The 25,181-nt window shown below is 46.4% G+C and overlaps 1 protein-coding gene across 1 annotated transcript; it reads right to left on the bottom strand.

Annotated features, from left to right (window-relative positions):
- Window positions 1–9,900: 9,900 nt before the first annotated feature.
- OTOL1 (otolin 1) lies at window positions 9,901–25,126 on the bottom strand. Its single transcript, XM_039713760.1, has 5 exons — window positions 24,979–25,126; window positions 13,853–14,161; window positions 11,894–11,983; window positions 11,001–11,072; window positions 9,901–10,796 (listed from the first exon to the last, which is right to left on the bottom strand). The coding sequence occupies exons 1-5, from the start codon at window positions 25,124–25,126 to the stop codon at window positions 9,901–9,903; spliced, it is 1,515 nt and encodes a 504-aa protein (XP_039569694.1).
- Between the last annotated feature and the right edge of the window lie 55 nt (window positions 25,127–25,181).

Raw genomic sequence — 25,181 nt, 5'->3', positions numbered from 1 at the left:
CACAGATTTAATAAACTTTTTCAATTCTGCTTTTAATGTGACATGGGCAGAAATTCAAGAGTCCTGTTGAGAAACTGGATGTGAGAGTCAGAGTGGGGTTTCTTCTTCCAAGTGCTTTTCAAATCCCTTGTAAATGTTGATAGGCAAAATGGGGGGGATTTATGAGAGCATAAAATAAAACCACCCTTCCTATAAAACCTGATTAGATTTATTGATTATCTAATAAAAACCTAGAGCTGGGCTTTAATAAGCTGCAAATGGTGGGTCCGAAGTGAGAAGCATTTTGATCTCCTCTCTTTCTGTAATCCTGCCCAAGCCAGGATTGAAAAGCAAAAATCAAGTCAGACCTTCAACATTCCAGGGTTTTCCAGTGATTCATGGATTATTGCATCTGGGTGATGCCCCAAGCAGAGCTCAGGGATAAATCCAGCCTGGGGGTGCAATCCATTCCCTGGATTTCAAACACAAAATGTCCACATGAAACCCACAGCTGAGGATGGATTTGCACAATGTTTTCAAAGCTGACACTGACTTCCAAAGGAGCTCCATCTCAAGGAAAAGAGATTCCCATCAATCCCAGCTCATCCTGGCTGGCAAGAATCCCTTGGGAATGCCCAGCAGTGGCTCCAGCATCCCAATCCCACTCCCATCTGCCCCAGACTCCAGCAGAGAAGCACAGAAAGAAAAAAAGTCCCATAATTTTCCCAAAGGATAAATTCTTTCAGCCCCACTGAAGCTTTTCATGCTCCCAGCAGTGCTGATTTATTGGGATGGCTCTGGGAAACATCTCCAGCTGCAAAATCCCTGCATCTGACCAATGGGAACCATTTTTCCCTTCAGGATGGAAGAGTTTTGGGATTTTTCAGCAGGCCCAGGAGCCCCCAAAGAGCTCCTGGGAGGATGAGTTACTCCAAGCAGCAAATATTTCTGTTTAAATTAATCAGGGAGTGGTGAAGAGCTCCTGGCCACAGCAGCTCCCAGGAGAAGCTCTGCAGGGCTTTTGTTTTCCTTGGCACCTGGGGAGATGGGTCAGGGCTGTGCTGGGGGAGTTCAGTGCCTTTAGAGGGCTTTTCCAACTTAATTCCAGGATTCCACCCTGCCCCAGCACTCAGCAGATCCTCCTGAATATTCTGAATATTTTACACCACATTTTGCCTGATGCACATTCAGCTTTTCTCTAAAAAGCAGCCAAAAAAAAAAAAATCACTATTTCCCCATGAAAACAGAGCAAAGTAGGACATTTCCTTACCCAATATTCCTGTGTCTATTATGGAGTAATATGGGAACTGAAATGCAAATATCCAAATATTTTCTGTGTTGAATTCATAGAATTCCAGATATTGCTTGTGAGGTCATTTCAATCCTGGAGTTGTTGATATCCCTGTATTTTCAATTATATCTTGTTTATTCAGAATGAACTCACTAAAACTGGTTTTATTTTCACTCACTTCCTTGCTCAAGTGCTTCATTTTAGTTTTAAAATAACTTTCCAGGGCCTGGGCTGGGTTTAGTTTTTCTCCTTGATGACTCTTTTGGGCTGCCAAGAGATGCTGTAATTCCAATTATGTCACAGATGAATTTGGGCTCTGTTGGGAACAGCAGCTGGTAATTTGGATTTATCTTTTTCTTTTCATTTTAGGAAGGTCTTATGAGGAAAAAAAGTATATATATTAAGGCAAATAACTTGGGGGGGAAAAAAGGGCCTAAAAGTGACTGAGTCAATTAGAATCAATTGAGTGGAAAGATTTCAATTGGAGGTAAACAGGGATAACAACAGTGATGAAGGAATGGGAAGATAAATTTGGAAAAAAAAGCTGTGGTGTGGCTGTTTGGAGCTCTGATTCCTGCTCCAAGAGCCCGGAGCTCTTTCCCATTATTGTTACTCAGCTGGAAGTTGTGCTCAGCTCCAGCTCTAAAGCCGAATTCAGGGATGAGAGTTGGGATTGGTGATGCCAAAAGGATTTCAGAGGTGCCTACAGCACAGGGCTGCATCCGGGGGCAAATTCATCCTCCCTGAGCTTCCCTGGAGCCTGAAAAATCAGGATTAAAGCCTCTCTGGAGCCAGAGGGATGAATCCCACCAGGAAGAGAGGAGGAGCTGAACAAACTCAGGGTCACAACCAGATCCCAAGGGCACCACCCCAAATCCACGGGGCTGCTCCGCTTCCTGCCAAAATCCCCACCAAAAACCTCTGGGGAGGCACACCCACACCAGGGGGAGATGCACAGCAGCTCCTCCAGGAAAAAATGCCCACCCCACTTCACTCACAATTTCCCAGGGGATTTTGGGAGCATAAATTCCCAATCTGCTCTTTTCCACCCCTTCAGAAGGTTTGGCACGAAGGAATTCCTGCTTCATTCACTCCTCAGCGACCTCCTACCAGCACACATCAGGAATTCTGCTTAAGGAGCTTAAAATATTGTGACTTTCTGCACAGTTTTTGTGGCATTTTTGTGTCCGCAGCTGGATCTGGAATATCCAACCCACCCCTCAACTCCACAGCTCCAAAGGTTCATTGCTGTGGCTGGTCCCTCAAATATTTTTATTCCAATTCCCCTCACACAGCTTAATGTTATTTCCATATTTTTGTCATGGGAGGAGGGTTTGTAAATAATTGTAAATAATAAATTTATTGTTTATAAGTCCATTGTAAATAATAAATTTATGAAATTCTTCATAAACCCAAGTTGCCAATCTACCAGCAAAGCCTTGCAGCTTGCCAGAATTTCCCTGAATTCCTTGTCAAATAAATTAGGGATGGAGGTTTGGGGGACTCTCACCTGTACAGGAAACCCTCATTTAAAAGCTCAAATTGAATTTTACAGCAAAAAGAGCAGAGCTCATCATAAAGATTCAGTTCTAAAGGATTTAAGTGACACCAATTCCCTCTGCCCTAAAATCACCTGGTCTTTGAGAGATGAGGATTAAATTCTATCAAACCTCCACCTGAGGGATGAAGAAAAATCTTCATTTTATTCTTTATTTCAAATAAATATTATTTATTTAAACATTTTTGAGGTTATGCTTGACTGAAGTATTAGGAGTTAAACCCCCAGTTTAGAGCTTTTTGGGGCCCCAACTCCAACCCAAAATCCAGATTCTAAACAGATTTTGTTATTCCTTCAGCTTCTCAGCTGGGAAACTGCACAAGACACAGAAGGAATTTAGATCCAGAACTATGTAGGAAACGTGATAAATTCATATATTAATAACCATTTTAATGTTGATAATTTGCATATTAATTTGTCCAAAAGAGCTTCCAAAGTCCTGTTTACATCTGGAAAAAGAAATAACCTGGCTATGGAGTAGAGGCCTCAGTCTGTAAAATGGATTTGAGAGCCCTGACTCGGTAACCACAACAACCCTGCTCTTCCAAAGGACTCCCAAATCTCCTATTTTTCCCCCAAAAAAGTTGCTCCAGAGCAAAAGAGGCACCTGGGAGGCACCAGCACCTGCAAAAAATATGTTTTCCTCTTTCTGCAGGTGTTAAAGGGGAAGCAGGAGCCTCTCTCTCACTGCAAACCCTCTGGATTTATTGAGGATTTGGGTTCCAGGAAGCCTCATGAACTTTTTTTCTCTTTTTAAGGAACACCTCTAATTGTCTACCACTAATTTGCCAGCAAAAAATCAATTGCAGGTGGAGATAACAGCATTTGGCTGCCTAATTAATTGATGAGAACCACAAATCAGGGAGGTGGCCAAGCTTCTGTTCCATTTACAGTTTCTCTGCCTGCTCATTATACACGTGTGGAGGCACCAAAAATGGGGGAATTTCAGATTTTTGGTTGGTTTTATTAGCTCCAGAGTACCCCATGTGGTCACAGACTTCTTGGGATTACTGAAACTGGAGAATAATTCCCATATTCCATTAATTCACATATTTCAAGCTGAGGTTTTTGCTGCAGCTCTCTGCACCCAGACCTCTCAGTGTGGACACGGATTCTCAGTGATAAAATAACATTTAAACCAAAATAAACACACTGAGAGCCCCCAGTAAAACATGAGCCACCCCACTGTGGGCCCAAGTTTGGCCTTTCTAAGGCATCAAATCCTAAAGGGACCTTCCCTAAGTGGAAGGGACAGGCTGGGAGTATCCCCCCATCCCAAAATCCAGGAGCCCAGCTCTGAGGGGACACAAAGAGCCTGAGGATGGGGACAAAGCGGCTCCTGAGCAGGTTCACAACCCATCCCTCCCACCCTATGGAAACAACAATCCATCCCTCCCCCCCTATGGGAACAATCCAGCCATCCACCCATCCCACCCTATGGAAACAACAATCCATCCCTCCCACCCTATGGGAACAATCCAGCCATCCACCCATCCCACCCTATGGAAACAACAATCCATCCATCCACCACATCCTATGGAAATAACAATCCATCCATCCATCCCAGCCTATGGAAACAGCAATCCATCCCTCCCAGCCTATGGAAACGACTCATCCTTCCATCCACCCTACCCTATGGAAACAACAATCCATCCATCCACCACATCCTATGGAAATAACAATCCATCCATCCATCCCAGCCTATGGAAACAACAATCCACCAGAAAACCACCCTAATTTCCTATTTTTCAACCCGGCCTATGGAAAACCCATCCCAGCCCCAAGGCCGGCTCCTCCCAGCAGCGGCCTATGGAAACAACAATCCATCCATCCCACCCTATGGAAAACCCATCCCAGCCCCAAATCCTGTGCCCAGCCCCAAGGCCGGCTCCTCCCAGCAGCGCTCCTCTCGATTTCCCGAGGAATTTCCGTGCGAATTCCCGGCTCCCGCTCGGTTCGCAGCGCCACATTGCCATCTGCTGTCCCTGCTGCGTCCCCAAAACCCGCGGGGAGCGGATCCCGGCCGGGCTGAGCCGCTCCGAGCTCCAACAGCTCCCCGAGCCGGCACTTGGCAAACGGGTTTGAAGGTTTTAATTAATTAATTTTAATTAATTAATTAATTGAGCTACAAGAGAGGCGCTCCGTGCAGCACCAGAGCCGCTCCATCACTCCCCGCTCAGAGGGAAAACCCAGGAATGGTTTGGGGTGAGGGAAGGACAGGGAGGGGTCACAGGCAGGGCAGAGTCCACGTGGGGAAGTTAAATTATCACCAGAGTTGGGCGATGAGAAATAAAATAAATCTTTGAAACACTTTCATCCCATTCCTCCCTTCTTTCCGGGCTCAGCCTCACTCCCAACAGAGGGATCAGGGAATGGGGGCTGCAGTCAGCTCATCCCAGCTTTTCCCTCCTTCCTCCTCAGGGAGAGGGCTCCTCACTCCTCCTGCTTCTTCCCAGGGATCACCCAGAGCTGATCCATCAGGGAGAGAATTCCCAAGGGATCCCAGCCTCTGCCCTTCCCTGTGGGGGCCTCCCAGGGCAGCAGAAGGATTTGTGCTCCTCCATGGACTGGATTCCAAAGGGGATCCAAAGGGATCTCAGCTCCTGCCTCTCCTGCACCAGCTTCAGGGGCTGCTGCTCCCGCAGGTTCACACTCCTCTCTGCAGCTCCCGTGTTTTCCCCCCAAAATTCCCGAAACCTTTATCCCAGACACTCAGCCTCATCCAACAACAGGACATGCAGGATCCATCCTGGATCCAGTGCCATTGGCTCCATAGGACTCAAGGGAAAATTCTGGCAGAGAAGCCCCTGTAGTCCCCCCACTCCCAAATCCTTGCCCCACAAGGACACAGTTGGATGGAGAGTCCCAAAAATAACTCGGGAATTAATCCTGGCACATCAGTGAGCTGTGCATGGCTGCAGCACTGCTCACACAGCTCCTTCAGCTCAGCCCCAGCACCATCAACCACAGCCCTGCAGCTCACAACATCTTATTTTACCAGCCACACGCCCAACACGAGTTTTGAAGTGGCTCCTGGGGTGCTGCACTGAGTTCTCTGCACGGATTCACCCTCCTGCTGAAACCCTGCAAGCACAGCCCAGCACCTCTGCTGCAAACACCCTGCACAGCTCTCCCTGAAAAACCTGCAGAAAAGTCCATCAAACACAGGTTTAAGGTGGGATGAAGCCAGCTGGAACCTGGGTCTTAATGATTGTGGGGGGAAATATTCTTGTAAAATATTAAAAAATATTAAAATATTTTAAATATATTAAAATAAATATATTTAATAAAATATTTTAGTATATTTTAAAATACTTTTGAAAATATTCTTGTAAAATCCCACCGAGTTCCCTAGGCATGGAAAGTGAGGGGGGGAAATTCTTCCCCAGGAGCACCAACAGGAACACAGGGAAAACAAGGCATGGGGCTGTCCTTGCTAATCCAGGCCTAACCTGCAGCCTGCTCCACAGACATTAATCCTCCCTGCAGCTCCCAGCACCAGCTCAGGAGGGAGCAAACAGATGGACAATGACTTATCATTGGAGAGACTTGGATCAGCAAGTTAGAAATTCAGATTTCGACAGGAAAAGCAAGTTAGTCATCCAAACAAATGGATATGCCCTGGGGAGATGAAAAATCTGGATAGAAATTGAGCTAAAATAAAACCTCAAGAGAAATAAAGGCTGTGAGTTTGCAGAGGGGAGAAATAAAGTGAATATGAGGAGAAAAGAGCCACACAAAGCACAAACAACTCTGTTAAAAATGCTCTTTTTTTGTTTGTGGGGCCGCATTTATAACACAAGGAAATAAAGACTGATCTTACAGGCACTGAGTGGATTTGTCTCTGTGACATCTAGGGCCATGTATTTGTGTTTCTCCCAATATTTTACTGTTTCCTGGCTCCAAATGCTGCAGAGGAAAACTGAGGCTGCCGAGCTGTCAGCTGGGATAGGATACTCAGGATAAATTCCAGTTCAGGATTTTGGATCAAAATTATTGTGGGTGGGAGCTCAGAAAAGAACTTTCCTGAAGCAACTCCTCCAAAATATTCCAGGGGGAGCAGCCATACCAAGGCAAGGATGGTGTGGGTGAGCTCATCACCCCTCTCTGGGGACTTTGGGGGGCATTCCAGGTGGGAGAGCTCAGGAACAGCAGGGGCACCTCCTGATCCCTCTGCCAGATCCACAATCTGCAAATCCCAGCGAGCTGGAGGCTCCTTCAGCAGCAGCACAAAGGGATGAGGTGTGCTGGGATTCACCTTTCAGAGGGAAAACTGGGGAAAAAGCAGGACAGGGAAATTGAGAATTCCCAGCAGGAGCCTCTCTGGCATCTGGGTTACACCTGGCTGCTAAACTGATCCCAGCCCTGCTTCCAGCCCCTTGGGAAATCTCAATTTGTTGCCGTTTCCCACCTCCCTGGACAGGCACAGCATCCAGCCCAAAACCCACCCCAGAACCATTAAAGCAGCAAAGAGCTAAAGCTTTATCTTCAGGTATTCCCACCTGGAAGGTGTTAATACTCATGTTAATGTTTGTGAATTCAATAATTTAAAGCAATCAATGTTTCCTCTGGCAAGGAAGATGGATGCACCAGATGCAAAGATGCACCAGAAATTCCCCCATAGCTGCTTCTAAGACAGAAGTAAATGAGTGTTTTAACATCTAGAAAAGCCACACTTACATTGATCTTTCATCAAAAAAAAAAAAAAAACCAGAAAACCACCCAAGAGCTGCTTTTTCAATCTCCCCTCTCCCAGACCTTTACCTGAGGCTCAAGCAGACCCCACACCCCAATTCCTTCACAAAGAAAATAAAAAGAAAACCTCTTTTCAAATTATCTCCTAAAACCACTCAGGAGCAAATCCTTCTCATTTCCACATTAAATCTTGGCCTGGTGCAGACACTTGTGGCCTGAAAGCCTTTCAAGGAATATTGGTGAAACTCCAGTTTCCACAAGACCATGGCAGAGCTTTTCCTGGGAACAAACACCAGTGGCTCCACCTGGAGAACACCCTAGACATTCCCTATTAAGCAACATTTTACAAACTATTAGAAAACTAGCAGTGCTCACACCATAATCCACTTTAATTCCCATCAAAAGGTGGTTTTCCTCCTTTCAAAAGGGAAAGCCTCTCAGCAGCCAAGCAGCTGCAAGCAAAGCCACAGAATTCCATAAAAACCAAGGCACATTTCAGCTGAAATGTAGAAACTTGGATTCTGATATTGTATTTGCAACCCTGGTCTAAATCAATTAAATCCATCCATTTTCATCCAAATGAAAGTAAAGCAGAACCAGGGGCTTACCTGGGAATGGAAACCCAGGATGGAAGGAGCAGGAGCTGAGCAAGGATCCAGCCTTTGAGCAACCAAGAGCAATTTCCTGATCCCAAATAAATACAGAATTCCCACCTGGCCCATATCACCCTTTAATTAACCCCCTCAGGCTGCACAGGAGGGGTTTGTTCTGGGGCAAGCACAGCTCAGATGGGATATTCCTGATGACAACAGTGGCTTGGGGACACAGAACCCCTGGAAAAACCCAGGGCAGGAAGCACAGGGGGACACCAAGCTCTGCTGCTGATGTTCCTCTGGCTCAGAAACCCAGTCCTGCCCCTAAAATCACAGAATTAAGTGCTAACCTGTGGAACATTTGATTAAAAACATGGAAAACACCACAAAAATAGGTGTTTTTATGGGTTTGGAATAATTTTTCATAATTACTGACAAGAGCTGCTGGCCTGATTAGAACCCTGAACATTTATTTTCTTCCACCAGTGTCAAAATGCTTCACTGCAGCCTGAAGAGGGGACAGTTTTACCAAACAAAATAAAAGCAGAAGTGAAAGGGAATAAATATTTTGACATTTTTTTTTAACAGGGCTGTATCATGAGACAAAGCACATCCTCAGTCAATCCACTGTCATCCTGCCACAGCACAAAAAAATGAGGAAAAACAGCTCAAAATGAGGGATTTTTAAAATATACTTCAATATTTTTAAGGTGGAAACCAGCTTGGATTAAGGTTTTCTGGTCAAATGATCACTGTGAGGCTTTTTAAACATTCCCACAAATCCTCTGAGCCATCACAACACCTCAAGGGAGTTCCAAAGTCTGTTCTTGGCTGCTTCCACCTCCTCCTCCTCCTCCCAGCAGGCCAAAGATGATCCCACAGCATCAGAGGCTCAGAAACTGCTGGTCTGAGTGGACCAATAAAGACAAATATTCATCTCTCAGCTATGTTTTAAAGTTTCAGATTTATTTTTTGTTTAAGAACAAGATTTAAGAGAGTTTTTTACACTGATCTAATACTCTTTTAGACAATTTTTTATATAATTCATGTCCAAAACTAAAGCACTAAATAATACTGATTCAAGGAAAAAAAGAGCTTTAAATCTTTTCAGGTGATTTCAAGGAGCCTACTGCTCATGTTCCCATCTGGCTGATCCCAAGCATTAGGTGAGGATGATCCCAAGGATGATCCCACAGCATCAGAGGCTCAGAACCTGGTGGTCTGAGTAGGCCAATAAAATAAAATATTCACGTCTCAGCTACTTTTGAAAGTTTCAGATTTATTTTTGTTTAAGAACAATATTTAGGAGGGTTTTTATACTGATCTGATATTCTTTTAGACCAAGACTAAAGCACTAAATAATACTGATTCAAGGAAAAAAAGAGCTTTAAATCTTTTCAGGTCATTTCAAGGAACCTACTGCTCGTGTTCCCATCTGGCTGAGCGCTACAAATCAAACCCTGGCATTTTATCAAAATCAGAGGTGATCAGAACTGATTCCTAGAGGGAGCTTGTGCCATGCAAGGACTGCAGGAGCTGGGGAGGAGTTTAATTCCATGATTTGAATATTCTAATTACAAACTGTGCTGGGAAATGCCCTTCCCGTGCTGGTCCTGTTGGTGCTTGGACAACAGGCAAAGGATGTGTGACTTCTTCAAACTAATCCAGGCCTTGCAAATATCAACATTGTTGTTAAAACCTCCCAAAAATAACATCTAAACCAAAGTGCTGCCCTTTTCTCCTCTCACACCCAGAGGGAAAAGATGTTCCTCAGGGTTATAAACTCACAGAAGAACCTCAAAACCATCGGGGTACAGCAGGAACCCCGTGAAGACGCTGTCGTCCTCCGCGCCAGCGTAGAGCCCGTTCCAGTCCTTCCCAACCTCCAGCCACACTTGGTCACCCACCCTCAGCTTGAGGATGGTCAGGAAGGAGGCCTGGTCGATGTCCTGGCCGTAGAGGGTGTCCCTGGCCTTGGCCACCCTCCTGCTGCTGGCCACGAGGCTGAGGCGCGCGGGGCGGCCGCGCACGGTGACGTGGTAGGAGAAGACGTAGGCGCCGGGCACGCTGCAGTTGAACTTGCCCGTGGCGGGGTCGTAATCGTGGCGCTCGTCGAACCACACGCGGTCAAACCTGATGGGCACGTTGGGAGGAGGGAAGGGCCGCGACAGCGCCGCGCTGAAGGCCGAGCGCGGCGCCTTGGGGACGTCGCCGCGGGCGCCCTTGGGCCCGCGGGAGCCTTTCCTGCCCGGGGCGCCGCGGCCGCCCTTGGCGCCGGCGTCGCCCTTGGGCCCGCTGGGGCCCGCCGTGCCCGCGGGGCCCAGGTCCCCTTTGTCACCCTTGCGGCCCTGCTCGCCCTTCTCTCCCTGTTTGCCAGCCGCCCCCCGCATGCCCTCGGTGCCCGTGTCGCCTTTGTTGCCCTTCTCCCCCTTGGTGCCACCTTCCCCTCTGTCCCCCTTGGCCCCTCGGCCCCCCGGCTCCCCACAGTATCCTTTTTCCCCCGTGTCCCCTTTTTCTCCCTTGTCCCCCTGTTCTCCGCCCGCTCCCGGCTCTCCAGGATCGCCCCTGTCCCCTTTGTCTCCTTTGGTGCCATTGTCACAGGTGTCCCCTTTAGCCCCCTTTTGTCCCTTCAGCCCGGGGAAGCCGTAGCTGCCCTTATTGCCTTTAGCTCCAGCTTCACCTAGGGGGAAAAAAGAAGATCAAAACCAATAAAAAAGAAGATTAAAACCAATAAAAAAGAAGATCAAAACAAATAAAAAACAAAGATTAAATCCAATGAAACTGGATTGCTCTGGAGATGGAAGGACTATCCAAAGGGGTTGGTCCTTCCATGCTGCTGTAAAACCCAGAAAGGTCAGAGCAATCCTGGATTTTCCACACCTACCTTGCAGCCCAGGTTTCCCTGGATAACCGGGGCTTCCGCTCGCTCCTCGCTCCCCTTGCTCCCCTTTTCCTCCTAGGACAGTCCAGCATTGATTAATTACTTAAATTAATGGGTGCTGGTGCGTGCAGCACAGCAGACATCACACCCCGCTGGGACCATCTGCGTGTGGCCCTCACTTCATTGATAAAACAGACGTGAGCAAGGTGGGTTTTGAGGAAACACCTTCAGGAGCCTCAGCTGGCTCACTTTGAGATTTCTGCCCCTCTGCAAGGCAGCTGCTGCTGTTTCATGAAAGGTGGAGAAGGTGACAGCTCTGCATCCCTCATTCCAGGCTGGCCGAAAAGCTTTTTCCAGGAGAAATCACTCCCTAAGGGTCTGCAGGGACTGAACAGCACCAGGCTCTGCTGCTGGGGCCCTGGGTGATTCTCCAGAGGCAGCAGCAGGATCCTGCCAGGATAAAGCTGCTCCAGGCCCCGGATGAAGGGCAGGGTTTCCTTTCAGGAATACTGATGGATAATGACTGCTCAGCATCTTAACTGAAGTTCTTTTGCCTGAGAGATTGGAATTGAAATGCAGATTTTACACCTGCACACAAATTCCATGGTGGCTTTTTCCTACTTCTGTCCTTCACCCAAAGCAAACTGAACCCAGATTTCAAACTCCTGTTCAGAACAAGAATTTTTGAGTGAGATCTTTATGAGCAGCTGCTCCTGTTCCACCTGAACAAACACTGCCACCACCTGAGTTCCTGTCCCTGCACTGATGCCAGCTAAACCTCTCCAGGGCTCTATCCCTATCAGAAATCTTCTTTTGCTTTGAAAAATATGAGGGGTTTTAAAATAATTTTGTGGTATTTTATGAGGACAGCAGGATTTTCCGTTAGTCTGGTTTACCTCTTTCTCCTTTAGATCCTTTTGGACCTTGAGGGCCAGGAGTTCCCGGCAGCCCGGGCAGCCCAGCATCTCCCTTCTCCCCCTTGGGACCTGTAAAATCAACAAAATTATCTCAGTAACTCCAAGGTTTAACTTATAAATAACATTTTCATCAATACCTGAGCAATGTGGTATTGAGGAGTGTATATTCCATCACCTTGGGAAGAGCTGCTTGTTTTATTTGACATCATCAAATCTCACAGCTTTGCCTTTCACTCTGGGCCGTAGTTAAAGATTTTTTAAAACCAACTTTGAGCTGCCTCAGAGCCACAGGAGCTCAGAGGTTCACAAAACATCAGAAATTAATCTGTCTTTAATATCTGAGCACATCCAAGGAGCCGCCAGAGCTTTGGAATTGTCCCTTTCCTTAAGGAGAATTAATTCTGCAAATATAGAAGGGGAACCTGAGGGCCCCACACTGCAGAAAGGAGGGATTGAAATACTTTCCCTTTTCCATCCCCCTGGGAATCCAGAGATTCCCAGTGCCTGTCTGGGAGCATGCTATGGCACCTTCAATCACCACAAGGACTTTCCCATCAAGAGGTGAGAGATCAGACTCCCTTTACAGCCACCACAATGTCCATGAGCCAACCTTTCCCAAGCCATGGGAAGTGAAAATCCTTGGAGTGCATTGGATTAAAGGAGAATTATTTCATTATTCTCCCACCTTTCCTCAGATGAATAGCACCTTTCTCCAATATTAGTGCTATTAAAGTGGACTTTTGCAGGCTAATGCACTATTCATTAGAGCAGGAGCACAATTAGGTGTTCTGTGAATTTGCATTTTAGCCGCAGAAAGAAGACACAAAGTGTATTTTATTAAATATTTAGGTCCTTTGTAGAGAGCTGCTTCTTGTGCCTCATTTGTTTATTTTTAAAATTGAACCCAATTTTTTTTTTTTAATTTCCTATTTTTCAATGGGGAAAAAAATAAAAAAATAAAAATTAAAGAAACCTTCAGTAAAGATGCAAAATTGCTTGAAGGTAGTTTTGGGGGTCATAAAGCCATGGTTGAAGTGAATGTGGAATTAAAGATGTGAATCCAAGGGGCTCAGGGCAGGGACAGAGAATTGAGGACCGTGGCCTCCTGCCAGCAGGGATTTGGGATAGTCCCAAAGGAATTCCCACTCACACTGCTGGTTTGTAACTTCCAGGATGTCGCTGACATTCACTTTTCTGCTCTGGATTTGCACAAATCCAGATCACATCCCACATTTCATAGAATTACAGAATCACAGAATATCCTGTGCTGGAAGGGATCCACCAGGATCACCCAGCCCAGCCCCTGGCCCTGCCCAGAAACCCCAAATTCCCACCCTGGGCATCCCTGGCAGCGCTGTCCCAACACTCCTGGAGCTCTGGCAGGTTTGGGAACGTGCCCATCCATTCCCAGGGGAGCCTGGGCAGTGCCCAGCACCCTCTGGGGGAAGAGCCTTTCCCTAAAATCCTAATATCCACCCCAAACCTGCCCTGGAACAGCTCCAGCCCTTCCCTGGCTCCTGTCCCAGTCAGGGGAGCAGCGATTGGAGCTGCCCCTTGGGAGAGCTGAGGCAAAAGATTTAGGGGTTAAAGAGAGCTTGATTAGGGGTAACTGAAATCGGAGCTGCCCCTTGGGAAGAGCTGAGTTAGGGGTTAAAGAGAGCTTGATTAGGGGTAACTGACTCTACAATGTATATCACTTCACATTGACTGTGCTTGCAGAAGGCAGATGAGAGAATGCAAGGCTGTTGTGATGGGAAAGAGAAGAAGAATGCAGGGCTGCTGGGATAAGGAGCCCTAAACCAGCCAAAACCACCCAGCATCAGAGCTGCTGATCGCCGAGATCTCCCCCATGAGCTGCACAAACCCTGCCAAATGATTTCCCAAGGGAAAAGCCGCTGGATTTGGCGTTTCCAGCCCAGCAGAGAGGGCTCAGCACACCTGGGGGTCCCTGCAGGCCCGGCTGGCCCCGAGGCCCCACCACGGGCGGGCAGCAGTCGCAGCAGTTGAAGAAGAACTCGGCCGAGTCCAGCGTGGAGTTCTCCAAGGGGAAAAGCGTGGGGAATTCCGCTCTGCCCGGCGCTGCTGGGAATGGGATTTTCCCGGGGACTGACGGGGGAGCTGCCGGCGGCTGGGAAGGTTTGGGCTTGGTGTAGAGCACGGCCGGGGTCACCTTCAGCGCCGCCAGCGCGGGGACAGCGAGCGCCAGCAGCAGCGGGACGGGCCGCGGGCAGCCCGGCATGGCAGCAGCTGTGGGAGACACGGACAGGCGGTGAAACCTCCCTCTGGATCATCCCTGTGCCTCAGGTCTCTTTACACAGAGCAGCAGGCACAAGTTTCCCAAGGATTTTTCCTGGGGTAGGCAGTGAGAACCTCAGAGAAGAAGAGAAAACAATTCTGAGCTCTGTTCACTGTTTTTGCACATGCGGAATGTGTTATGGAGATTGTATACCCAAAGTGATTTGGTTAATTGGACATTGAAAGTTGTTTTGAGTGATTAGCCAATCACTCAAACTGTGTCCTGGCTGTCTCAGACAGTCACGGGTTTTTCTTTAGTATCTTTTAGTATCGTATATTTTAGTATCGTGTCGTATCGTATCGTATCGTGTCGTCTCTAGTGTTGGGGTATTAGTTGGTTCTTTTGGGTTTGGATTGAAGGTATTTGAGATGGTAGCTTGTGTTTGATCGTATCGTCTCGTATCGTCTCGTCTCGTCTCTAGTGTTGGGGTATTAGTTGTTGGTTCTTTTGGGTTTGGATTGAAGGTATTTGAGATGGTAGCTTGTGTTTGGATTTAAGTGTTTATTATTTTTTATTAGTAAAACAGTTTTACTACTGTGAGTTTGGTAGTTTTTTTATTAGAAGGCACAAAATGGTTAAGAATTTTTCGTTACAAAGTCTTTTAAGACTAAAGTATTTAATTAAGAACTGACACTTGGATTATTTTTTTCTTTTAACTAAATAATTGATCTCAAAGACCCCGCAATATGGACTTTTCTGTTTAATTCCAAAATGCCACCCAAACCCATGAAGAAGAAGGAAGAAGAAGCATGAAGAAGAAACCCAGGACAACACCCTGTGGCCTCCATCTTGCTTCCATCCACAACATATTAAAAATCCTAAACCCTAAATTTCTCACCAAGGGATACACCTACACTACTCTCTATAATCTATTTCCCACTTTTGTGGATTCTAGTCCATCTTGAAGTCTAGGAAACTTTCTCCATGAATGAGGGTCAAAGTCAGTGCTGCCCTGGGGGTCAGGGCACCCCAGAGCAGACAGAGAAATATTCCCTGTGCCCTGGGTTCCACACTTTAGTTATAATATAGTAACCCCCCTTTGGTCCTGGAAGGATTTAGAGAGAATTCCATAACAATTTCAGAGTCCAACACAACTACACAGAATAAAAAGCTTTTCTCTAAGAGAAAAAATGGAAACAAAATGAAACATCAAGTTTTCCAAACTCAGGTACTTTGGAATGAAAAGTATCAAGTGCACCAAAATCTTTATAATCTTTATTTTTTTCCTTTATTTCTGCCTGATTTTCTGGATTTTCTAGTGTAACCTTTCACATCTGCTCTTTTTGTTTTTCAAGTGTTGATTCAGCTGAGCCAGGGAGAAAGGACAAAGGCAGAAGGCCCCGATTTTTCCTATAGGCCAGGTACTGCCTCTCAGGTGACCGTCACAAAAAGCACTTTTGTTTCTTTTTTAAAGCCAGGTCCCCCTGTAAATGCAGATGGAACAGAGCCCCTTTCTTGCTGGAGCTGAAACCCAACCTTCCTGAGGAGCCACAGAATTCCACAGCATGGGAAAGCTCCAGGAGAGACCCCCCCACCCTGTCAGCCAGAGGGCAAGAGGAGATCCAGCTCCACACCCGGCATTTGGGGCTGCAGCAGGACCTTTCCATCTTTAACAACTCCCTTTTAGATGAAAGAGTGGGGTTTTTGGTTTTTTTTCCCTCACCATTTTCAAGCAAAATGAAATCATTTAATGGAAAATCGATTCCCCACATAAAACCCCCAGTGGTCACTGCTGGACATTGGAATCTGTTGAGGATTTTAGAATTTAGCACTGACCCCCAAGAGAACACTGCATTTGACCTGAGGCTGTAGATAAAACTTCTAAAATTAAATGATAAAACTAAGGTTATAAATGTGTGGTTTAAATAAAAGTGTCTAAGATCACATAGTAAAAAAACTTAAAGTTTTAGAATATAATAATATATATATATAACAAGATGAAAATTTTAAAGCAGAAGCAAATCCTTGTTCTTCACCTTCTTCTTCATTTATTTAAGTAGTATTGTATAATTAAATAAAAAATCCACATTACAAGCCACAAGTAGCTAGTTATTAAATTAAAAATAAAAATAATTTGTGTCATTTCTTAATTAAACAGTTTATCCTTAAAAAAATATAAAAAGAAAGATACAACTCCATTTTTAATTTTTTAGAGTAAAATACTATAAAACTCACAATTTGTGAAACTATAATCTAAATAATAAAACTAATAAACACCTAAATCCAAACAAAAAACACCATCTCACACATTTTATGTCAACCCTAACAAAAAATAAAATAAAACTCAGCAGTTTCTCCACTGGGACCATTCAATCCATTAGGATAAATTATCTCTTTTCTCTGTGTTTAATTAGAACGGGATTCCACAGCCAGATTTTGCTCCAAGGCTGGGATTTTTTCCCTTACCATGAAGAGTTTTCCTGGGAAGTTGGTGTGGAGGGAGATGCTCAGCACGGGCAGGCAGGGAGCAGCCAGAGCCTGCAGCTGCAGCCACACAGAAAAAGGAGGAAAAAAAAGAGAAAAAGCACAAAAAGGATCATCTGGAAAAAGGGGGAAAAAAAACAATTTCTCCCTTTGAACAATATCCTCACCGCAGCACTGAGTTTATATCCCAGTGCATCCTGAAGCAGCTGGAGATAAGTAAATAAACCCATTATTTACACACCACACCCCCAGGGATTTCAGGGATTTAATAACTTTATGGGGAAATCCTAAATCAGCTCTCAAATCCAAACCATTCCTGAGGAAAACTCACAAAACCACCACAAGCCCCAAACCCAGCCACTCTCCAGTCCGAAGCCAGATTGATTGATTGCTGTCAAACACTGCAAAAGCATAATTAATAAGCAAATTACACCTCAGCACCCTGAAAAAATTAAATCCTCGGAGCAAGGAATCACTAAACTTTTCATTTTAATGGGCAAGACTGTTCCTATATTAATTATTCTTAAATAATTATTAGGATTTCTTTTTTACATGCCAGCATATAGGAACAAGAAGATCTTTAAGGTCTCTTCCAACCCAAACCAGTCTCTGATTCTAAATAAATGCACTTAAATAAAACTGAAATTTTGAGTTTCTTCATTGCATTAATTCACCATCACTGAATATAAAATCATTCATTGGAATCCCCCCACTAAAATTATAATTAACAGAACACAAAATAGGAAGAATTAAGCTTTGCTGCAGTGCCATATAATTCATAAATTAATCCACATTTAATTGGTTCTGAATATCTACTAATTATTAACATATTTCCCATAATAAAATGGTAATAATACACTTTTTTGTGTGTGTGTGCTCTCTAAAATTCTAGACATTCCATTTCACAACAGGAATTTAACCCAAATTCATCAGTTTAAAATATCAGGGAGATGACTGCACTCTGTCTTATTTAATTATTTCTAGTTCTTAGATGTGTGAGGAAAGAAAAACCCTAATCCCCATGCAGTTATACATTGATTATAGACAGGAATTTTTCTGCAGACAAATCCTATTATCTTAAATTCTACGACTCTCTCCTACCTTATAAACAGTCCTGCTCCCAGGAGGACCCCCCCTCCATGGCACCTGGAAAAAGGGAATTTATTTTGGGAGAGAATCAGTTTTATTTTGTCCCAACTGCTGCTGTGGCCAATGAGAGCCTGCAGGAGGGACAGGGGGGATTGGCAAAGTCCCTGCAAGGAGTGAGGGGACACTGAAATCCCAGAAATCCAACCCTGGCATTGGCAAAATCCCCTGCAAGGAGCACAGGGACACTGAAATCCCAGAAATCCAACCCTTCCCTCAAACCCTGGGATGCTGCTGGGATGTTCTGGCTCTACCCCAAAGATTTTTAGGGATTTTAGGGATGCTCCTCTTTTATCTCATTGGGTACCACCAGACTCAGCAGGAATTTGTCTGGACAGTTTTGAGGAGAGTTTTGACATTTGAGGACTCAAAGGAGAAGGAATTTTTCCATTTATTTTTGCAAGGTCCATTTATTTCTGCAGTGGAGTTTGTCCATTTATTTCTGCAAGGTGCATGTTTCACTCTGTATTTAAAATGCAGATTTTTGGCATCACAATCCCCTCCCTGAGCTGGGAGTGTGGAAAGGGGTAAAGGGAAAATAAAAAAGCTCTATGGGATCATGATGGCAACACATGCTAAGTTCCCTTTACTAAGAGCAAATTTGCATGGTAATCTGCTTTTTTTTTTTTTTCCCCCTAAATGATCAAATTGTGAATTAAATGCTTGAGAGAAATGAACCTGTAAACTAACGAGAAAATAATCTGTGGGTTTTGCCTTTCTAGTTGTTCTATTTTCAGCTTAAATTTAGGGATGGAGGGGATTAATTTGTGATGAGAACTTTAAATACTGCATGGAGTAAAAATTATTTCATTTACATAGCAAAAGAGCAATGGTTCATGTAGGATTTTAAATGCTTGACTAGACAAAATACATGGAAAAATAGAAAATACATACTAGAGAAAATATCCCCCTCCATAGGGATTTCCATTGGAATCAGAGGAATAAAATGATCTCTCTGTAAATTCAGTCTCGTTACATTTGCTGTTACTAAAATTCAGATATCAGGGGGAAGATGAGATGGGGAAAACCTGCATCAGTGTGTGCCAGGGCATCCCACAACCCCTGCACCAAATGTTGGTCCAAATCCCCTAAATCTGCAGGTGCACCTTAATAGGGATTTATTGCTCTTTAAATTTACTGGCTAGGAGATCCAAAAGCTTCTGTTTCCCCAAAATAACCATTTGGGGAGTTATTTGAGAACCTCCAGGAGTCAATCCCTCTGAGAGTCCCAAAATGCAGATTTAGAGCACCAGAAACATGCAGTTATTTATGGGAGGCACCAGAATTACAGCTCAGGAATTATTCTGGGCTCACCTCCCACACCGGGGCTGGGTTTTGGAGCCTTTTGGGATGTAAAACATATTCCCCCAGGTGTTACCCCAAACCCTGCCCCAGGATTTCCTTTGTCGGGAGGTCTGGGCTGAGAAAAGCATCCATTGTCTCCTCTGGAAACTGGAGCCAGCCAAAGGGAAAAGGGATAAAATTCCCTGGCTCCCCTTTTCACCGAGGGGTCCCTTTGTGAGGCGGCCCCGGGATGTCATGGACACCCTTTTGTTCCTGGGAATGTTGTTTTCCTTCTGTGTTTGGGAAACAAAACCGTCCTCAAGAGCCCTGGCTTTGCTTTTTGGGGTTGTTGCCCTCCTTGTGGCCAGTGCCAGATTCCAGGGAAAATGAGCGGCTGGGAAAGAATGAGGGGGGCTGGAATTCCAGGCTGGAGGTTCCTCTGGGGCAGGGCTGCCATTCCCTCCCCCAGCCCCAGCAAAGCCTCTGGAATCATCACTTAATCCTGGCAAATCCATTCAGCATCAGCATTTTATGAGAAACAGGGCTCGGAGATTTAATTCAGGAGAGGATCCTGCCCCGTTCCTGTGGCACAGAGTCCCTTTGCAGGGGATTTCAGCCTAGCAGGTGTTGCAACACTCCTTGGGAATAAGGAAATGGAAAGCTCTGGTTTCCTTTCACCCAAATTCTTCTTGGGTCTGGCTAATCTGGGCTGTGTAATAAAATCCAGGGCAGAGTGCTGCAGCACCTTCAAACCACAGCAGGAAGCAAAAATCTGGGAATAAAACTGTCTGTGTGCTGGACTCAAAGAATGCGGGGGGTTATGGTATTTAGGGAATTAAAAAGTAAAGGAGAGTGAAAATTTTATTTTTTCTGATCTACAAACTCGCTGCAAGGGCTCTGGATCTGCACTAAAATCTGAGAGAAGATTCCCACTGATTTCTGTGGAAGAGATGCCTAAAACCCTCCACCTGCTCTGCAACTCACCCAGAAGCAGCAAAATATCTCCAAAAAATAAACAGACGGATGTATAAGAGTAATAAATTATAAATAATTGTAAAATATATTGTATTTGTACATCTCCTGACTCAAATCATTGAATATCCTGAGCTGGAGCAGATCATTAAAGTCCAACTGCTGGCTCTGCACAGGACATCCCACCAAGAATCCCACCAGGATTAGGCCAGGAACAGAGTGACTTCATTTCCATCTCTTATTTTTTATTTCCATCTCTTATTTTTTATTTCCATTTCTTATTTTTCATTTCCAGCTCTCATTTTTCCCTTGGAAAGGGAGAGGGAACAAAAAGTGCAGAGCTGGGAAGGATTCCCCCAGTTCCATGGAGGTGACAGCTGTGCCAGATGTCACCTGGTGCTGGAATGGGGGACAGCAGAGGGGGTTCCAGGCTGGCAGGTGGAGCTGGGGAGGAGCAGGGATGGGAGGGCAGGAGTGGGATGGAGAAGGAAAACCCAGGAGGTTTTAGGAAAATTTAGAAATTGCTGCTCCAGGTGAGGCTCGGCACAAGAGGGAGCTCCAGGAGCTCCCAACAGCTCGGCCAGGGACGGGTTTGCAGCTGAAGTACAAAAATCAGGGAATATCCCGGCTGGAATGGCCCCACAGGCATCATGCAGTCCAGTTCCTGGACAGGACACCCGAACAATCCCACCCTGCCCTAAGAATTAATGACACACACACCCCGAGCCACCCTGATCCAAGCAGGACAAGCACAAAGCTCAAAAACAAATATTTTCCCAGGATAACTTCCCAAAATGGAATTTTTTTGAACACAAAAATCAAGTTTCTGAGACCTGCACTGCTTGAAACTGTTTTCTTTGGGAGCAGTAACGTATATAGGGGAAAACACAACAAAAAAAAACCCCAGATATGGGAAGAATTCCTCATTTTAAGGCAATTTCCTGTGGAGATTTGATGTTAGAATGAGTAGGATTGGTCTCAAAGCCTTCTCCAGGTGAAAATCTTCTCCAGCCACAGGGTGGGATGTGTTCAATGGGTGATCCCTCCCAGAACAGCTGGATTTTCCTCTGGAACACTTGGGAACCCAGGCATTCCCAGCCCTGGGGTGGGGATCCCCACCTGGTATCCCCGTGAGGGTGGCAGTATGGGCACGCTGGGATCTGCAGGTCAAGAACAAATCCCAGTTATCCCAGTTATCCCAGTTATCCCAGCAGATCAGACACTTTGCTCATCCAGAGCCCAGCCTGGCTGGAGCAGTTTAACATTGGCCAAGGGGCACAGCAGGAAGCAGAGATGTGAAAATGTGACTCACCCAGCACTGGAGATCCTGCCCAGCCCTTGTTCTGATTATTCCTTTACCTTCTAATTACTTGTTCCTGATCCCAGAATTCCACCCAGCCGCTCCCCCAGCTGGGTGCAGGCCAATTAACCCAGAACATTAATTGATATTGATTTATTGATATTGAGGAGAACAAGGCCGCTGATAAATAATCCCAATTCCCATAAAACAGAATTTCTCAGAAGGAGCCACAGGACTTTGGCACAAGGAAAATCACAGCACAAGGGAGGGTCAGACCCAGTGTCCCACGGAGCAGTGCCACCAGCCCCCAAAACAGGAGCTGTGGTGGCACACACGTGGAGAGATGATCACCCACAAAGGGCTGTCACCACACCCCACGGGGCTGATGGCTTTATCCAGCCTGCCCTGTCATTAGATAAAAGGGTTGTTCTCTAATTTGTCAGGAGAGGTGGCTGTGGACAGGATCACCACACGCCAAATTAGTTGGGAACACAATTAGCAACACAATCACCTCAGGTTTAGCCGGAGCATCACCCCAGCCCAGAATATTCTTCAGACTCTGCCAGATTTCCTTGCTTACCCTGGAAGTTTCCATTAATCGAGGTGGCCTCACCTGCCAGCCAAAATCCGAACAGACACATCCGGATCTCTCACTGCTGGAAAATGAAGAGTTCGGGTTGTTGCTTTGCTGGGTTTGCAGGAGCATCCTCAAGTCTGCTGAGGTAGGAGGCTTAGATCAGATTTTAGGGAGGAATTCCTCCCTGTGAAGGTGGGGAGGGTGCCCAGAGCAGCTGGGGCTGCCCCTGGACCCCTGGCAGTGCCCAAGGCCAGGCTGGGCAGGGCTTGGAGCAGCCTGGGACAGTGGGAGGTGTCCCTGCCATGGCAGGGGTGGAATGAGATGATTTTAAGGTCCCTTCCAACCCAAACCATTCTGGGATTATATGAAATTGGATTTTCTGTGAAATCCCCTGGTGATCCAGGCTGGGAAGAGTCTGGCCTGTTGTGAAGTGTTCCTGCAGGGCTGGGACAGCCCAAAGGCTCAGGAAACACTCCCAGACTCTACAAATGCCATGCTGGCCTTTGTGGCAGGGCAGGGATTTTATTCCTGTCTCCAGGGGCTGAGCTGGATGTTTCCTGCAGCAGCCAAAGCCACGCTGGAATCCCCAGCAATAATTAACACAAATCCCCAGGGGCCAGACCAGAAAGGGATCAGATCTTCCAGAGCAGTAGCCCCTGGGGAGACAAGGAAACAAACTCCTGTATTTTTATCTACTTTATGCAGGTAATTTGGTCTGATTTTCACCATGACAAGCACAAGGCTTTTAGGGGAGGCTGAGGTTCAAGCAGGTCTGGAGCAGGAGGATGGTAACCCTGAGGAATTAAATGTGGTTGTGTTCCTCATCTTTTATTAAATGTGGTTGTGTTCCTCATCTTTTATTTTATAGGCCTGATTTTAAGGAACTGGGAGGTTTTGGGGCTCCTTTGCTTGGTGCAGAAGGATCAGCCTACAGCAAGGATTAGGTTTAAAAATAAATTTATTTATCCACATGAAGTATCTCCTTTTCAAACCTTTCTCTAATAGAAAAGTTAATTCAAAAGTTAATTCTTCATCTCCTTTTTTTTTCCCCTGTTTTGTTAATTTGCTTTTCATTCCTTGCAGGGGACAAGCCAGAGGCTTCTCCTGAGTCAGGGAAGGAAGCAGCAGGAGCAGGAAGCTCAGGAGGAAGCAGAGCCTATCAGCAGCAGGGCCTGATAAATCAAACCACAGCCTCCTTTCGCTTAAACCCTGTCCTACTTCTGAGAACAGAGCTGTTCATCCTGAATTCAGGCAGTTCTGGCTCGGGAGGTTCTTCCCTCTGGAAACACCAGCAGGGCCTGGCAGGGCCCCTCAGCCCTGTCCTGTCTCAAGGCAAACAAAACTCCACTATCCGAAAATCTGAAATTTATTGTGAGGCAAATCCTTCTCCGTTTGATAAGCCAGAGCGTGCCAAAGGCAAACTGAGGCATTTATAAGCACGGAACCTTCCTCTGCAGCCACTGCTGAGTTCACCTGGGGGTGAAGGGAATGGAGCCCAGGAGAGGCTGAGGGAGCCGGGAAGGGAATGGAGCCCCGGGAGAGGCTGAGGGAGCTGGGAAGGGGCTCAGCCTGGAGAAAAGGGGGATGGGGGGGCCCTTGTGGCTCTGCACAGCTCCTGCCAGGAGGGGACAGCCGGGGGGTCGGGCTCTGCTCCCAAGGATGAGGGAACAGCCTCAGGTTGAGGCTCAATTTGGATTTTGAGAATAATTGCTTCCTGGAAAGGGCTGTCCAGCCCTGGCACAGCTGCCCAAGTCCCCTGGTCTTAGGAACCTCCAGGGACTATTGGAGTCCCCATCCCTGGAGGGATTTAAAAGCTGTGGGGATGTGGCATTTGGGGACAGGGTTTAGTGGTGGCTTTGGGAACACTTGGACTCAATGGTCTTGGAGGTCTTTTCCAAGCAAAATTATTCCAAGGTTCAGGGATTCTGTGCCCATCAGAAGCAGGGCAGCAGCAGCTCATCAGGGTACTAAGGAGACTGTGGGACAGCTTTTTGTAAATTCCTCTCTGGAAAGTTCAGCCCCTGGAATAAATACCTGAAATTAAACTGGTGTGTGGAGCTGATGCCTCAGGTTTAGCTTTTATAGTTTTCACATTCTGTGGTGCCCTGGTAACCCAAAATGCTTTTGCCAGGATTTTTAGGGGACTGGGTGACACCCACCCACCCATCGCTGGCAAAACTACTCTGGCCATTCCAAGCTCTGCCTGCTCAGGGATTTCAGCACCCCGAGTCGTGCCCAGACACAACACAGAGCTCCGGGACAGGCAGAGCCCTGCTCCGGGCTAGAAAGGGACACAACCATCTGTAAATTTTGAACAAACCCTTTGTACGTGATTATTTTAATATCAAAGGCTAAGCAAGCATCAGTTCCACAGTCAACATCCATAAAAATAGCAGCGGCAGAAAGAGGCACTGCTGGGTTGGGAATGAAAGCGTCACATCCTGATGGCCCCTTTGTCACCTGCGCAGCCCTGTTTGTGTAAGCGCCTTTTAAAGGTGCTCGCCGTGGAAAGAGCAGTTTTAAAGCATCGTTAAAACGTGTTCAAACAGGAAAAGAACAGCTTTAACCCCAGCTGTTACATCTGGCCCTGAAAAGGTTCGCATTCCTTTGTGGTCGGAAGGCACCGGTGGGTGCCAGAACAGCGACGTTTTGTTTGGTGAGGGAGATCGTGCCTGGAATCCGGCTGCTCCAGGGGAAAATCGGGGAAAAAGCACTTCTGACGCTTTTATTCCTCACTTAAACTGCAAAGTTATACTCTGAAGTAGATGTTTGGGAGCGAGCAGGACACTACATTAAGCTTCTTTATCTCTGGGACAGAATAAACTACACAAAGCTGAGCCTCATGATTGGCGGGGTCCTGCTGTATTCCACGGGATTTCAGATCAAGTCTTGCCAATTCCTGTCCATCCCTGTCTCTCCTTTCTGCAGACCCCTCACCTGACACCTGGGGGTACCTGATCAGTGTGAAATCACCCCAAACCCCCTCTCCTCCCGCTGGAACACCGCGCTGCCGCTCCGGCTCCTTCCCACTTGGAGCCGGGATGCTCGCAGGCACCTGCCGGCACCCTTGGCAGGATAACCGCGCTGCAGGGGTGTCTGTCGCGATGGAGGGGTGCCATATGAAGGGTGTCTGTCGTGATAGAGGGCTGCGATAAGAAGCCGCTCTGTGCGGGGCAGCTCTGGCGCATCCCGCAGCGCGGCCGCCGAGCGCATGACGCCAGCGCCGGGAAAAGCCAGGGAAACACGGCGCTCCGGGGAAACAGCTGGC

The sequence above is a fragment of the Passer montanus genome, unplaced genomic scaffold (assembly GCF_014805655.1).
Source record: "Passer montanus isolate IOZ18808 unplaced genomic scaffold, ASM1480565v1 scaffold29, whole genome shotgun sequence".
Classification (NCBI taxonomy): Eukaryota; Metazoa; Chordata; class Aves; order Passeriformes; family Passeridae; genus Passer; species Passer montanus.
This window is presented reverse-complemented; position numbering and strand designations above follow the sequence as displayed.

Excerpts from the sequence above, each read along its gene's own strand:
- OTOL1 (XM_039713760.1), bottom strand. The coding sequence starts at position 25,126 with ATGCGCTCGGCGGCCGCGCTGCGGGATGCGCCAGAGCTGCCCCGCACA. Across the intron at positions 14,162-24,978 it reads GCGCGGTTATCCTGCCAAGG|CTGCTGCCATGCCGGGCTGC; the intron begins GTGCCGGCAGGT and ends TGTCTCCCACAG. Across the intron at positions 11,984-13,852 it reads GGGCCTGCAGGGACCCCCAG|GTCCCAAGGGGGAGAAGGGA; the intron begins GTGTGCTGAGCC and ends TTGATTTTACAG.